Source organism: Physcomitrium patens, chromosome 4 (assembly GCF_059467195.1).
Source record: "Physcomitrium patens ecotype Gransden chromosome 4, ASM5946719v1, whole genome shotgun sequence".
Classification (NCBI taxonomy): Eukaryota; Viridiplantae; Streptophyta; class Bryopsida; order Funariales; family Funariaceae; genus Physcomitrium; species Physcomitrium patens.
In genome coordinates this window covers 16,568,742-16,583,991 of record NC_143413.1, presented here as the reverse complement: position 1 = coordinate 16,583,991, position 15,250 = coordinate 16,568,742, and the positions used below count along the sequence as shown (strand labels likewise).

Below are 15,250 nucleotides of genomic sequence, written 5' to 3'. Positions count from 1 at the left end.
ATGGAAGCGCACTCTAAGAAAATTTCAGGGGTAGCGTAGCGGTGCCTCCACTTCTGTTTCGATAACTCTGGCCATGGCTTCGCTTCCGCGAATTGATCCCGCGCAGGTCCTCGCTCACGAATTTCCAGAGGTATGTTTTTTTTTTCCTCTCATTTTCGATCATATAAATCCTAGTGAAATAGAGAAGAGAACAATGAAATTTTCCATGCCGTATTGTCCCGATATCCCTTGCTGCACGATTTCATTTGGTCTCAACTTTACGTTCGCAGCTGAATTTTTTTGCGGTTCTAGTGAAATGGACTGTGAGCAATCGGATTCTTGCATTTTCGTTTAATAAAGAGAGGAAAATTTTGGCGTTGCGTTGGTTTGTTGAGTACTTTCTAGTTCTGTCGTAATAAGCATTTGAGACTTGTTCCGTTGCCATTCGCGCTGTCCACATTTGAATTCACTTGTTTTGGTACTTTGTAAAGACATTCTATGGCCTGATTAAGGACGTGAGGACTTTGCGTGTTACTGTTTGTATGTGTTCTGATCTCAGTTTTTTAAGATTCTCAGAGCATGTGACTTTTGCGAGTTTGTATAATCTGGGCGATTGATGGATGATCAGAATTCTTCTGTAGATACTTCATATCTTTTAAGTCACAGTATTCTACTTTTGGTGTAAATTTATGCAATCACAGGTCGTATCCTCGGCTATTTTGTTCCTGAGTAGTGATTTGTACGTACCTTTTGTAAGTATCGAGTACGGGTCCTTAGGTGTTGGACGCGGCAAGGGATATCGTATTCTTTGGCACCTTGTTGCAATTCTTGCAGAAAGAGATCGAGGTTTTTTTGTGATGGTGCAAGATTTTGATTTCTGGAATTTGTGGAGTGATGGTTGCCAAGAGCAGCTTCTGTGGTTAATTCTACAAATTTGTGAGTTGGAAGGCTTCAAAATTGCTAACATTTTGTTGTGCTGCCTTGATTGTTTGTAGTCTCTCTTCACATACACAGAAAGGTAAACCTATTTCACCCGCTTGAGCTTTGCGCAGATTTCTTGTTGTTTTACGTCATTTAGCTATTAAGATGATCAGCTTGCGTATACAACTCCATGTAAGAGTCCTAGTGTTATCATTTATTTCGGCTATTAGTACTAATCCGAGGCTGAGAGTTTGTGGATTTGCTAGTAATGTCTCACAGCTATTGGGTTTTACCTCCCTTTCCTAGTCGTGTAAGATTTCGTTCAAAAGCGCGAAATTATATCTCATTATGCGTGTTAGTATCTGCTCCACATACATTTACTTTTACGCACAGATTTAGAGTCGTCTACTGAAAGTAGCCTGGTGTCAGACAGAGATGTAGCCCTATATGCTTTGGGAGTGGGAGCAGCTAGCTCGGATCCATGCGATCCTTCCGAACTTTCATACGTGTATCATCCAGATGGTCAGTCATCTATCAAGGTACGTGTACATCCTAACCATGCGCTTTCTATTACCTGAAATGCGGAATGTTTGTAACATTTTTTTGTTTTTTAATGTTATGTATAAAAAAAAATTATGACTCAGTTCTTTGTCTTCGCTTTAACCACGTCTTTAACAAACTTCCTATTCCGCTTTCGTATCTTTCACAGGACAGTTACACAAGATTGATTTGCGTCATGCTCTAATGATATTGCTTCTTGCATATTGCAAAGCTTTATGAACTTCACTAACTCGAATGGTTACTTTGCGCAGGTCTTGCCTACTTTTACTGTGCTGTATCCTGTTGGATTCCTTGACCTCATCGGCAGTATATCAGGCTTGCAGTGAGTGCCTCTTTGCTTCTTGTAGAGTTGTCCTACCTTATGTAACTGGTATTATTCCTTTAATTCAGAACATTCAGCTTCAAGAAATTACACCTCCAGGAAATGACCAATTAATGTTCAATTACTTTGTGCTCGTGCTTGTTGATTTCTCAGCTATGATCCCAAATTACTACTTCACGGGGAGCAGTATATTGAAGTGTATCAGCCTATTCCAGTTAATGCGACGGTGAGTTAGCTCAGAGGATATTAAGGCATTCTTCATAATGCATTGAATGTTATAAAATACACTTTAGTGACATTGCTTTGTTTTCTCTTGAAGGCATGAGATCCTATGAAATTGGCTATTTTTATCTACTTGCAATAACGTGTTTGTCGATGCATTACCTACAGATACGAAACAATATTCGCATTGCAGGTCTTCATGATAAGGGTGAGAACTAAATACAGAACGCTTCCATCTTCCCTGCTTAGTTGATTCGTATTATTAACCTCTTACAATAATCAAGGAATAGTGTCGAGTCTCAATCCTTCTTACCCTTGAAACCTTGGATATTCTTCAGGTAAAGCTGCTGTTGTTGAATTGGAGACAGTCAGTCACAATGATGACACTGGGGCTCTTCTGTGCATGAACAGGTTCAGTGTACTGTACCTTTAGCGTGACATACGGTAGCAATATTTAGTTGTAATTTTTAATTATGGGTTCGAGGTGTTACAGATTGAAGCTACTGTCTCTATATTACGATCAACGTTTGTGCTCGACTCGATTCGTTGTTTTCTTGTTGAAAGTTTGAGGTGTATAATATGTTCTCTGAGAATGGTTAGCCTTTCTATGATGGTGATATGTGAGGATTTAGTTGGTTGGATCATGCATAAACCAGATACATATTTTCGGTCAGACTTGTGAATGTGGTCAGGGGGACTCGTTGAGTATATATCGACTGGGGTAATATGATTGCGAACACTTCAAAGATTTTTTTTGATTGATGTTCAGGAGTACTATATTTCTCCGTGGAGCTGGAGGGTTTTCAACCTCAGAGATACCATTTTCTTTTTCGAATCGTACATCTCTAATTGCAGGTGTAGGTTCCAGGACTGCTGCAAAGAAGGATGTTTCAGCAGGAGGGACCAGTCCTGATAGGGTTTTTGAAGATCACACTCACCCATCGCAAGTGAGTTGTTTATCTGGAGAATTGTACAACCTTTGTGCAATAGTCTACCGTGTCGAAATAAAACTTGGAAGTATATAGTGTTTTTCTTTGTTTGTCAAATCTTAATGCAACAATCTACTCGTTTCTCTTGTTCTAAATGTGCACAATCAAAGATTCGTACCTGTAGGATCCAGTTTCTAGAGTTTGTTTTGATCATCGCCTTGAAATACCATTGCAGGCATTGTTATACAGGTTAAATGGAGATTATAACCCTCTGCATGCAGACCCCTCATTTGCCAAAAAAGCTGGGTATATTTCTTTCGCACTCTTCTTAATATAGATGCGTTGAGAGCACATGACACATTACCTCTAATTGTGGAAGAGTGTCGGAAGTAATTCTGGGTTTCAAAATGAGGGGTTTCGGAGTTGAAGTTAATAGGAAATTTTAGACTTACTGATCAAAATGGTGAAAGTTGTATGTGGTAGATTGAGGTTCTCTCAATCATGTCAAGTTATTTATTAGTGCCATGTAACTTCCTCCTATTTAATCCTTTCAAATCTTTTAGAGGTTTCCTTTTTGGTGACTTTGTTACGAAGTTTTTCTCGCCTTTCCTTGAATACTGATCCATTTTGATTATCTGCAGGTTCCCTCAACCTATCCTGCACGGTTTATGTACACTTGGATTTGCAACAAAGGCAGTCGTAACAGGTTTTTGTGGAGGAGACCCAAGCAATGTGCAGTCAGTGCAAGGTCGTTTCTTGCTGCACGTGTTCCCAGGGGAGACGCTCGTCACTGAAATGTGGAAAGATGAAGGTCAAAACAGGTAAATCTTTTCACTAACCCTGAGAAATTTTGAATCGACATACATGCAGCAATAGGTGGCTACTCAGAAGAGTGGAAGAGTTCAGCATCATTTTTAGAAGCAGAGTTATGGTGGCGTCGTTTTTACTTGGAATAGCCCCGCATGTATTATTTTAACACTTCGACAAATTTTCATTGTAGGGTGGATTATAAGCTTAAGGTCAAAGAACGCAATAAGGTTGTCCTCTCTGGGAGTATCATCCTGCGGTCGACATTGTCACGATTGTGAGAGAAAGAGATATATAACATGTCTATGCAATTCCGTCTTAAGGAGTGCAATGGAGGTATCCTTTAGGTATGCTACCTCTCGGTTGATAACGTCTCCAATGAAGTGCTCATGTGAAAGAAGTGTCATGGTTTATGCTACTATTAGTGAGTCGCAAGATTTGAAGTGGTTGATACTCAAGGGCGAAAAATGACTTGGGACACATAAGTGGTTGGGCAGGTATCATCAGAGAATTAATTATTGCATCAACTTTGAAGTCTTTCTTCTCAAACTAGATTCAGTGTGTTGCACTACCGGCCGTAGTTACGAAAACTCCATTACAAAGATGTTCTTGCTTAGTCCCTGCACTTCAAACCACTTTTAACACGCAATAACATTCAATCTTGACAGCTGACTATACTTCATTCAAACTCAGAAATTGGAGCAAGATCAATTGCTTACACATATATAAACGGTACTAGTTTTTTAATGGCTTGAAAATATGTAAGTGTAAAATGAAGTAAGGGCACGAGACATCAGGTCTTTCATTTTGAGATTCTAGGTATCCTACTCTACTACAGTTTATAACACTACCGCTAGGATCCATCCTAGTCATATTTCAACTGCATCAAAACCATGAGTGTATTGCACTGTGTGAGAAAGTGGCTATTCAGGCAACCTGTTTGTGACGTGTGGCCTCCACAATCTCCAAATTTTCAGTGCTAGACGATGTCCCCATTCAGTGTGATGGCGTCATATGCTGATCGCAAAATTCACGAATGGGAACACATTGTTTTGAGTCACTGTATTTTTCACAAGAACCATGCGCCATCATTGTTCATCACACCCCAGCAACAAGCTTTTCATTTACGGCGAAACGCTTCTAAGGCAACATCCATGGTTTCTCGGCAGGAAATTATAATTCACATCCACCTAGAAACGTCGCCATCATGCTAAACGCCATAGATTTGCTTTCAACAGATTTGCTTCGACTTCGCTTCAGAATCAATGGACAAAAACAGATAAGCTGCTCGCAAGTAGGGGCAGCAGTTCATGGCTACGTATGTCTCAAGTTCTTAATAAAACAAAAGAGAGACCCTAAAACTGCAAGAAGGCCGGTGGGTGCATTCTCTACATTAAAACTCCCTGAGGAGATGGCAGCAAGCTCCAGGCCTGGAGTGGAAGTGCGTCCTTCGAGTAATTACGTCCAACTGAAATCAGATTAACAAACTGAACATATTGATGATACAGAACTCGCAAGCGTAATCTGTTTCTGGGATTTAAGTGTCGAGACTGTCACATGTAAATGGAACATCCACTTCCGCAACTAAAGCCAGACACACAACAGCCATTTTTAGCAGTTAACTGTATGCCCAGAAATGTGTTCAGTACTCCAATCCTCTCGCTAATAAGCGCATCATACGACTTCGCATTTAGAGAAAAGGCTCCGGTTTCAGCGTCAAAAATGATATAATGACAGTCACTAGCCTCTTAACCATGTATTTCTGAAAGATGAATTGTCACGCAATGATGCATCATGAGGTTTGTACTCCATCATGTACCCAAAAGACAGTTGAAGATGCCGCTTGATTGAATCTCTGAGAGCCATGACAACCTGCACACGAAAGCGGCACATGTATGAATTTACCAAAGGCATAGTTAGCTATTTAAGGATGGGTCCTTTGCTATCTCACAGAGAACTTAAAATCAATAAAGGACTATACTTAGCATTGTGGCACTCTTAACTGTGTTGACTGTGATACGAGAGAAATAATGTATTGTCTGAAGAAAAGGCCAAGCCTTTTGATAACTAAAGAAGCTAACGTGCTACCTTAAAGAGAAGCTGTGCATCTGAATTGACATTGTACCTGATTATCAGCAGCATTACGGTTCCATACACTCAGGATGTCTTCCCCAAAACGAATACTCAAAACAGCACCGCAGACTGTGTCGCCATAATCCAACTGATCCCCAATCATTGCCAATACCTGCAAAACACGAGATTATATGTGACTTAAGACATCGTTTGAAGTAGAAACATCAACTAAGCTTTCACACTTTCCCTCTTAAACGCTAATCCATATATGAATTGTTAACTCATACAGAAATATTATTATTATTATTATAATAATAATAATATACAGGGGATTTTTAAATCGACCCTTGTTTTTACTAAATCGACCCACATCATTGCACCTCCTCGTTCCCCCATTTTCTGTTCTCAGAGCCCGTGTGGGGTCCCTGTTCTCCAAGTTCCCATCCTGCGTTCCCATAGCCCGTCCTCCGTCTCGACCCCAGTCCCCCGTCCCGAATCCGCGCCAACTTGGAACTTTGGCCCTGAGAGCAAGCGACGGATCGAGGTGGGAGAGGAAGCGTGGGCTGATGGAGAGATGAGTGCTGTAGCTTCCGTGCTCATGAGACAGCTTAATTCGGAGTTCCGAGGACCTGATCAGGCGAACGGTGTTTGCTGTGCTTCTGTTTGGTGGGGTGGTAGTGGAATCGAGAGGAATCGGAAAATACGACGGAGTGTAGTCTCTGTTCTCGATTACGCAGCACTCCTGAACTCAAACTTGCTCAATCGAGTTTTCCTCTGTAGGGATTATTCGAGCCAAGTTTTTGGACCGCATTAAGCAAGCTTACGACAGGGACCCAAAATTGGCAAGCTTGTTGATAGACCCTGAATTTGCGAAGGAGATGGCAGAGACGCAAGATGCATGGAGGAAGGTTGTCTCTTTGGCAATCGAAGTTGAGGTGAGCACCCCAGGTATGAGCGCCAGTCTCGGTTACTTTGATACGTACAGGCGAGCTCGGCTTCCAGCTAATCTTGTCCAAGCTCAGCGCGACTACTTTGGTTTCCATACTTACGAGCGTGTTGATATGAAGGACTCCTTCCACACGGAGTGGTACAAGATTGCGAAGAAGCTGTTGGGCGGCAGGGCGGCTATCGAGGGTGAGCTCAAAATCGGCTCAAAAGAGCAGAAGCATTAGGTGTACGTACGCAGTGCATGTACGAAGGCAAATACAGTTTTGTAAATTCACCGCCGATCTTTATTAATTATGCACCATAGAATGGAGTCAATTTCTAAAATATTAATTAATTTTTAGGCATTATTAGCTTTTAGGAGATTAATTAATAAGAGAAATATCATAGAATTTATTTAATTAATTTAAATATATAATAAAACTTTGATCTCCTTATAACATCTTTTTACATGAGGAATAATATCCCTATAGTTAAGTGTTCTTTTTTCAACAACTAGTTTTTTTTTGTATGTCTTTTAATTTATAAAATCCTTTAAGAGGCTTACAACGTGGTCGAAATTCTAAACCAAGCTAATGCATTTTTTTAATATTTAGTTTATTATATAAAATTACATGAATTAAAATTAACTAACTTATTAAAGACAATAGAGTCTGTTTATATACAAGACAAAACATACAAGTTAAAATCTAATTCTCTTGTTAATAACAAAAATGAATTTTGTCTATACACATAATAATATCATCTTAAATTTTTTTGCAACTTTTTAGTAATAAAATTTCATTCATTACACTATTAAATAAAAAAAAATATTTTAAAAAATCTTGTACTAGGCTTGAATTAGAAGCAATATTCTTTGGCTTAGAAACTTAAAAACATTCCTCTATTATAAAGTCCTCGTAAAAATAATTCTACTAAGAATAAAAAATTGTCACATTTTGTATGGTATTTGTAGATAGATGCCTATAATATGACATAATCTTTTATTATCATAGGTTAGTTATAAACAATAATTATGAATCAGCAAATTGGCTCATAAAAGTACTACACTTAGTTTCACCAATAATTTTTGATGGTACATTTTTAAAAATTTTGAAGTTAATAAAATGATTCAACTTTCAATACACCTTAGATATTAATGCAAATATTAAGATTAATTTGTGATAATAACATTTTTATTCTTATTTTAAATATAATTGTATATATATATATATATATATATATATTAATCAAGTAGGATGTATTAAAAAATATTTATTACTTTATAATAAAATAAAATAAAAATCAAATTCAAATTCAAAAAAAAATTTCAAGCTTCAAAAATATTTAATAGAAAAAAGATTCAAAGTTATATATATATATATTTAAATATTAGATATTAAATAAAAGTTGCACAAAAATTAGTATTGGTGTGATTTTTTTTATATTTCATATGTAATACAATGCATTTAAAATAATCTAATGTGTTTTATATGTGGTATTTTTTATATATTTTTAATTTATAAAAAGATCCATATATCTATTTATGGATCTACTTGGCTATTCAACTATTTATCAATCATTAAAAAAATTAAATATTTTTTTCTTACCTTCTTTTTGCTAATCTAACCATTTGTGTTATATAATGATAAAAAGTTACATTAAGAAAGGAGATCAAACTTTTAAAAAATGGTGGATATATGATATATACCTTCTTGATATCAATATTAATTTTGAAGATTATAAGCACTTATATTAAATATCTACCTCTTATATCAAAAGATATCTTGAGTAGATTGAAGTGTCAATGAATTGGTTTTGTAGAAGAGTGGAAAACATTTTTTTGTAAAACAATTCTCAAGACTAGAAGATTGTGCATGCCAATTTGTATGAGTTAGGATTGTAGTATGCAATTATTGCAGGTCTATATGCCCAAATCTCTACCCTTTTTGTTGTTAAATTCTTGCTCCACCTATTTTCCTTTCAGATATATATATATATATATATATATATATTTTTCTCTCTCCTTCATCTTAATCTACTTCTTCTTTGTTCCATTGCATGCACTTTGGTCTTTTATTTTGAGTAGATTGAAGTGTCAACTTAGTCACCATTCTTGCATACCTCTCTCCATTAACAATAAGTAACCTTCCATGAGATTTATTGTGATTGAGATTCACAGATTCTGACCTTATTTATCATGACATAGGAATAAGTTTTTGTGGTCTTCATATTTGTCTTGATGTGCTTATTGTGTAATTTGTTTACATGGTTTTTTTTTTTGCTTCTGCATACTCTTTAGATTATAATTATAATGTGTTAATTTGAGGCAACCATATCTCAAAGAAAAGAACTTTAAGAGTGTAAATAACCAAAGAAGACATTTTTCAAAAAATGATGATAAAAAAAAAATTAAGTAAATATGTATATTCAAGAAGAAATGGAATGGCTATTATTAATGACTAAAAAAACTAGAGACTCTTGGAATTAGACTTGAAAGAAGAAAGGAGTTGTCATGAGTAAGGAAAGTCTTACTCTTTTGTTTCTAAATATATTATTTAAATAAAAGCTATGTGGCAATGTTTATAAAACATCTAATATGTGTTCAACTTAAAAAACACATATCTAATTTGCAAGGTAAGTTTTCTATATATGCGCCAAATTTCTAACTTATACCATAAGTAGCCAACATGTGCAATACATAGCCAACTTATTGGCCAAGTTTTCAACTTATCAATCACTTACAAACATGTATAAAGATAAATTTGTATTTATGAAGCTTCTCCACAAGATATTATCAAATTTATCTACTTTTGTTTATTTCTACATACTTCCATTATCTAGATAATTGTTAGAGTAAATATGTATATCCATGATACCACAACTGCAATGGACTTGATTTGTCAATATAAGGTTAATTATATGAATGTTTCTTGGTCAATCTTCTTATGTAAAAATTTGGAAGACATAACTAAAATTTGGAAGAAATGGGACACAACTAATATTTTTTTGTATTTTTTTTTTTTTTAAATTATGTTAAAATTTAGAATGACAAGAGGTACATTAGAGCATATCAACAACAAACTTCAAATATAAACTACTCTTTCAAATTGGCAAGAACTCATATTAAATGTGGACCACTACTAATATTAAAACTAATTTGAAATGATACAAGAACTTTATATAATTTTGGAAATATAAAGTTTTGTATTCTATTTATAGAATATATATATATATATATATATATATACATCCATCTGTATAACATAATTTTTTTATTACAACTTCATAACTACTAATAACATGTTACTCACAAAATAAAAAAATTTGATGTTAATATATAATATTATTTATTTATTTTATAAATATGAATAGGAATTGTTATATTAATTGAGACATTTACTAAATTGACCTATCTATTTTAATCATCATTAAAAATTCTCCATTGCTAGATTTGCATTGGTTGAAAACCAATGAAAAAATAGTTGGATCCTCAATTAATGATAAAAAGTGGGTTAATTTAGTAAATGTATGAATTGATTTAATAATCCTCATTTAAATATTTAATTTTATTCTTTACTTCCAAAATTTTATAGAAAAATATTTAAGTCTAATTAAATTTTGTTTTAATTTAAAATTTTAAGACTTTAATATTTATACAAGAAGATCAAATCTAAATAGATTATTTCAAAATCCACCATTTTTCAAATAAAAATAGAAACAAACAACTTTGATGTTTTAAATTTTAAAATAAATTAATATTTAAATAATAAATAATAAAATTAAAATTTTAATATGCTATATATACATAATATCACAAAAATTAAACCATAGTTCATTTATAATTTTGGTTAAATGTTTTTCACAGTTATGATTGTATTCAATTTATGTTTAAAAGAACTAACACCATTCTTTAGTAAAGAGACCAATTGATTTATGTCAAATTGTAATACTAGATAATATTGTTGATTTTTTTAAGGTGAATTTGACATATTTATTTTTTTATTTGTAGCATGTACATTTTTACTAAAAGAAAGAAATGAACTTAGGTTCATTAATTTTGAATTTATGTAGGATCTCTTTAATTTTTTTTAAATCTTCATGGCACATTTAGTTGTTTCTAAATTATTTTTTTAATATTTTGATTAGATTTTAATGCGAGCTTAGTATCATGCCAAATCTTAATAATTTATAATTCTTAATTTAGATCAATGTGATAGTAGAAACATCCTTACACTAATTTCAAAAAAGAAAAACTTCAAAGAACTCTTGATTTGTATACTTGACCTCCAGAAAAAAGCATGTATATAAATATATATATATATATATAAATTAAAAGGTCAAAAATCATGTGAATATTAATTTAAACAATGCTTGTAACAAATCCTGCAGCACATCCTAGAACAACAGAATCTTCCATCAATCAATTCCTAGGCTATCCAAGCCATGAATAACCACTAATCATTGAACAAACATATAGTCTGATAACTCCAAAAAAAATTAAACACAAGAAAGCACGTTGATTAAAGAAAGCAAGGGCGTCATATCAAAAGTAACTCAATAAAGGGAGCACAAAATCTAGGGTTCCTCGATGGAAGTCGCAATGGGGACGCCTATCAGCGACAAATAGCGGCAAATATAGACGCGAGAGGACGCTGATCTGCGGCAAAAGGCGGCACGGATAGACGCCAGCGGAAGGTGATCGGCGGCAGAGAGCGGTAAAGATAGACGGGAGGATTTTCCCCACCCTGTTCAGCCCCGCCCAGCTCCGCTCCGTGCCCTCAAGTGGCCACAACAGCACGCTCGTCACGTCGTCACGAGTACGGCAACCAAGAGGTTTCCGCTCCAACTTGCCGATGCCTGTTTCGAGCACATGCGGTCTAATATAAGCCCTCCCAATCGGTCCATGGGGCCTATTCAACCGAACTCACTCGCATTCAGATCGTGCCGCTTCCTTGTGGACACCCTTCGCTGACAGTTGCATTTGTGACAGAGTTCCGAGCTCGTGCTTTCCTGCAATTTGTATAGAAAACTGCCGAGAATTCCAACCAAGAACCCGCACTGTGTTGCTTGATTGCCAAGGATTGGGGCTCCATGCGATCGAGGGCGGAGGAGGGAGCGCGACAACTATTCGAACGATAGAATGCGCGGACTTCGATCTGGTTGTCACTTTTGAGGAGCGTGTGAAGGTGACGATCGGATGCTTTGATGTTGCAGCTTGAGTGTTGGTGGATTCTGGACATTGTCAGATCTGGTTTCGTTAAGTGTCGAGAGAGAGATACGAGAAGCGAAGCGTAGTGCGACGTGATGAGCGTGCGTCTTGCACTGTAGAGAAAGCGTGTGTGAAGTAGTGTGTAATTTTCGTGCATTGAGGTGCGGTAGCTATGTAGCATTTGTTGATTCTGGTTCTGGTTCGGACGAGTTCCCTCGTTGGCTAAGCTGGATGTTGCAGTATCTTCCTGTGTAGTGACACAATATTTTCATCTTCTTGTACATGTCTGCTGAGGATGGTGCATTAGTCGAAAATTTCGTGAAACTGAATATCGTAGGGCACTACTCGTGTCCTCCTGTTCTTCATAGGCTGTACATTTGCGTAAATGGTCTTTTGAGAGGCCTGTATAAGACACACTTACATAGATTTTCACATGTGGATAGCGTGCTGCTCATTCCCCGATCATTAATATCCGCGTTAAAAGACGTGTTGCTACACTAGAGTTTGTCGAAGGATAGTTTGTGCAGTGTCTGGACTTATGACGATTTCCTACTTTCTTTCCCAATGAATGGTTTTAATATAACGACGTTCTTCATCATCTTGCATTGTATCATAATGTGTGCGAGGTATTGTTTAGCGAAGATCTCCATTGACACTTAAAATACTGAATTATTTTCATGAAAATGTCTTTACCGCTAACAAAATTTTACCAATTGAAATCTCTTCTTATATATTACACACATGCCGCCCACGCAGGGTAGACTAAGAGGGGCTGTACTACTGCTAATGTCATGGCGATGATGTCGGAGGATAGTCTCGCGACGCTAGAGATCAGCTTGCGAGAAACTCTGCACAAAGAAGTAGAGGAGAGCGAGCGTAGGCAAAAAGCTGCTGAAATCCAGAAGCTGGTATGGGAGGAGCGACGCAACCCAATCTCTTCTGTTATGCCCCCCCACCTCAGCGCTGGCACCGCTCCTGGAGATTTGGCTAAGCACAGCACAGATTCCGCCGTGAAAATAGGTCAGTTGATTCAATTGGAATTAGTAGCATTATGTTTTGAATCAGAGAGTAGTTTAACTCTAACTAGATCAGTGTAGCATGCTAAAATTATATTTTCCTGAAGTATGAGTAATAAAGAACCTTTTTTCTTGATACACTGAGTACGTCCGAGGATCTCCGAGGCACAATTTATTTTACCCTTCTATTTCCAAGCAATGTTAGTTTGAGTTGAGTCCAGTCACAGTTTAGCGATTTATTTCTTGTTGAATTTGCCTACAAAATGCACTGAAAAATGATCCTGGGCGTTGATAGTGCACGCAAAGGAGCAGGAAATTGAGAAGCGGAAGTCGCAGGTTCGGGAGAAAGTGCAGGCCCAGCTAAATCGCGTGGAGAGCGAGGCTAGGAGTCTTGATCAATTACGAAGAGTAAGTTTTCCATCCCCGTTTCATGATGCAATTTTCTGCAGTCACTGACCACATATTCAGACTAATTGAAATTCTGGTCTCTTTCTTGTTTTTTTTCATGGTATAAGTAAAAATTTACCTTTTTTTGATGCTTCAAGATAACTTCCTGTTTATTGTCAGACATGAATCCTACACATGGGATGAACCTATTCAGTGTAGGAACGTCTCTTTCCCACTTGTAACTGCGTAGGCGCCGTTGTTTGAGTACTGCAGGGGATCCCCTAATTGTTAAATCCCCTCCTGTAGTGACCTTTTGGGTTATCGAAGCCTCTGAGTGTAATGTGTATCGGCATCTGAACGCCCTCGTTGACTATTGCAATTTTGCAGGAGTTGGAAGGGTTAGAGGATCCAACTAAACAAGAGGTTGCAGAAATCAGAAAGAAGATTGAAGTTGTTGACAGAGAGTTGAGACCCTTAAAACAAATATGTGAAAAGAAGGTAGACGCTGCACAATTTCCGAACAAGTTCACATTCCAGTTTCAATCTTTTTAGCAGCAGCTAAGTCTAGACCTGTTTCTCTTCTGCAGGAAAAGGAGTTGAAAGAAGCACTAGAAACTTACAATGAAAAAACTAAGATCAAAACTGACCTCGTTGGGAGGTTGATGGACGTGAGCATCTGACTAACCATTTACTCGTTTGATTTCTTAACGTTGTAATCATCCAGTGGATCATCAAATTCAATAGAAAACATCTAGATCAGTTCAAAAATACTAGTGGAGTAGACCAGAAAATTTATTGGCCATGAAGATTTTAATTTTAATTTTAATTTTTTAATTTTTAATTTTTAATTTTTAATTTTTTCGATGGAAGCGTAATGGGTAACCTCTTCCAACTGCCAATGTTTCTGTTTCCTCAGATCGTAACAGAAAGTGAGAGGCAGAGGATGCAAAAATTGGAGGAACTTAACGTACTTCTTGAGGAGATGGACCGACGTAAGGGCTTGAGGTAGTTCGAGCTGCCCAGCTGGACTTCAGGTGGTGAGCACTATGTAATCGTCAGCTAGGACATCAGAGTTCTGCCGATCGGAACGGTAAGGTATTCAGATTAAGATAGTAGAAAGAGGTGGTTAGGATAGTCACCAGAAATGGCAGAATGATCTCCTCGGATCTGCTTGCAACTGAAACGCAATTGGAGAAAATTACCCAAGTCATTATCATTAGCAAAATTATTTTTGAGTATGTCGGCTGGTGGATATCCAGCCGCATCGGCCAAAGGTCTGCATATTGCAAGACATGTTCCTAGACATCCATGAATAGAATTGAGTCGGCATCGATCTGGGTGACATTCAGCTAGAAATTTGCGACATGTGTCCTATTAAACCGCCCGGAGAATGTACCTGTGTATTAGTCGTTAATGTTTGCCAAAATGTTTACATCTTTTATTAAGGCATCTCACTCAACTCGAACTAACGGACGCGGAAAACATCTAAGGCCAGCAAGATGTGGGTCGATTTCAGTGAGAACCTGGTGAAATTTCATCATCAGCAACAAAACGAGTCTTGAAATAGCATCTCTGGAGCTCTGTATATCGTCACCTGCTGCTTTCACTTTCTTCGGATGGTGCGATTATCTTCTATGAACCGCTGTGCAGGGTCACTATTGAGATGATGGCTTCTAAGGATGTCCACTATCTCGCTTCCAATAGCTTCTTTAGCCTGGTATTAACCATCCAGACCTCCATTCAGTAACATGCTCTTAAACCGAGTTGGTAAGGTTTCTAACCAGTGTGGAACATATTGAAATCAGAACCCAAGAAAATTCCAGAACATCCGTACAGAATGGACTATGACTAGTCAACCCACAGGTTTCAGTACATAACTCGTCTATTTTGAACAGTA

The 15,250-nt window shown here is 36.8% G+C and overlaps 3 protein-coding genes across 4 annotated transcripts; 2 read left to right on the top strand and 1 right to left on the bottom strand.

The window, feature by feature from the left end:
* The first annotated feature begins 60 nt into the window (after window positions 1-60).
* On the top strand, window positions 61-4,404 carry LOC112281828 (enoyl-CoA hydratase 2, peroxisomal). Its single transcript, XM_024518749.3, has 11 exons — window positions 61-130; window positions 975-997; window positions 1,334-1,439; window positions 1,713-1,783; window positions 1,937-2,009; window positions 2,174-2,213; window positions 2,344-2,416; window positions 2,775-2,952; window positions 3,170-3,240; window positions 3,576-3,755; window positions 3,935-4,404. The coding sequence occupies exons 1-11, from the start codon at window positions 74-76 to the stop codon at window positions 4,020-4,022; spliced, it is 960 nt and encodes a 319-aa protein (XP_024374517.1). The 5' UTR covers window positions 61-73; the 3' UTR covers window positions 4,023-4,404.
* A 516-nt stretch (window positions 4,405-4,920) lies between these two features.
* LOC112281589 (eukaryotic translation initiation factor NCBP) lies at window positions 4,921-6,271 on the bottom strand. Its single transcript, XM_024518240.3, has 3 exons — window positions 6,185-6,271; window positions 5,867-5,986; window positions 4,921-5,613 (listed from the first exon to the last, which is right to left on the bottom strand). Exons 1-3 carry the CDS (start codon window positions 6,269-6,271, stop codon window positions 5,482-5,484), a joined length of 339 nt encoding a protein of 112 aa, XP_024374008.1. The 3' UTR covers window positions 4,921-5,481.
* A 5,295-nt stretch (window positions 6,272-11,566) lies between these two features.
* On the top strand, window positions 11,567-14,709 carry LOC112281661 (uncharacterized). 2 transcript variants are annotated; one of them, XM_024518432.3, is made up of 6 exons: window positions 11,567-11,927; window positions 12,712-12,970; window positions 13,262-13,374; window positions 13,741-13,851; window positions 13,941-14,021; window positions 14,270-14,709. In XM_024518432.3, exons 2-6 carry the CDS (start codon window positions 12,742-12,744, stop codon window positions 14,360-14,362), a joined length of 627 nt encoding a protein of 208 aa, XP_024374200.1. In that variant the 5' UTR covers window positions 11,567-11,927; window positions 12,712-12,741; the 3' UTR covers window positions 14,363-14,709. The 2 variants fall into 2 exon arrangements, with proteins under 2 accessions (XP_024374200.1, XP_024374199.1); XM_024518431.2 differs by having other exon boundaries at window positions 11,652-11,927; window positions 12,707-12,970.
* The last annotated feature ends 541 nt before the right edge of the window (window positions 14,710-15,250 follow it).

Coding starts and splice junctions, on each gene's coding strand:
- LOC112281828 (XM_024518749.3), top strand. CDS start 74: ATGGCTTCGCTTCCGCGAATTGATCCCGCGCAGGTCCTCGCTCACGAA. Junction 998..1,333: donor CTCTTCACATACACAGAAAG/GTAAACCTATTT, acceptor GGTGTCAGACAG/AGATGTAGCCCTATATGCTT. Junction 1,440..1,712: donor ATGGTCAGTCATCTATCAAG/GTACGTGTACAT, acceptor TACTTTGCGCAG/GTCTTGCCTACTTTTACTGT.
- LOC112281589 (XM_024518240.3), bottom strand. CDS start 6,271: ATGGGAACGCAGGATGGGAACTTGGAGAACAGGGACCCCACACGGGCT. Junction 5,987..6,184: donor GAACGAGGAGGTGCAATGAT/GTGGGTCGATTT, acceptor CGTGTTTTGCAG/GTATTGGCAATGATTGGGGA. Junction 5,614..5,866: donor GTAATGCTGCTGATAATCAG/GTACAATGTCAA, acceptor TTTCGTGTGCAG/GTTGTCATGGCTCTCAGAGA.
- LOC112281661 (XM_024518432.3), top strand. CDS start 12,742: ATGGCGATGATGTCGGAGGATAGTCTCGCGACGCTAGAGATCAGCTTG. Junction 12,971..13,261: donor AGATTCCGCCGTGAAAATAG/GTCAGTTGATTC, acceptor GGGCGTTGATAG/TGCACGCAAAGGAGCAGGAA. Junction 13,375..13,740: donor GTCTTGATCAATTACGAAGA/GTAAGTTTTCCA, acceptor GCAATTTTGCAG/GAGTTGGAAGGGTTAGAGGA.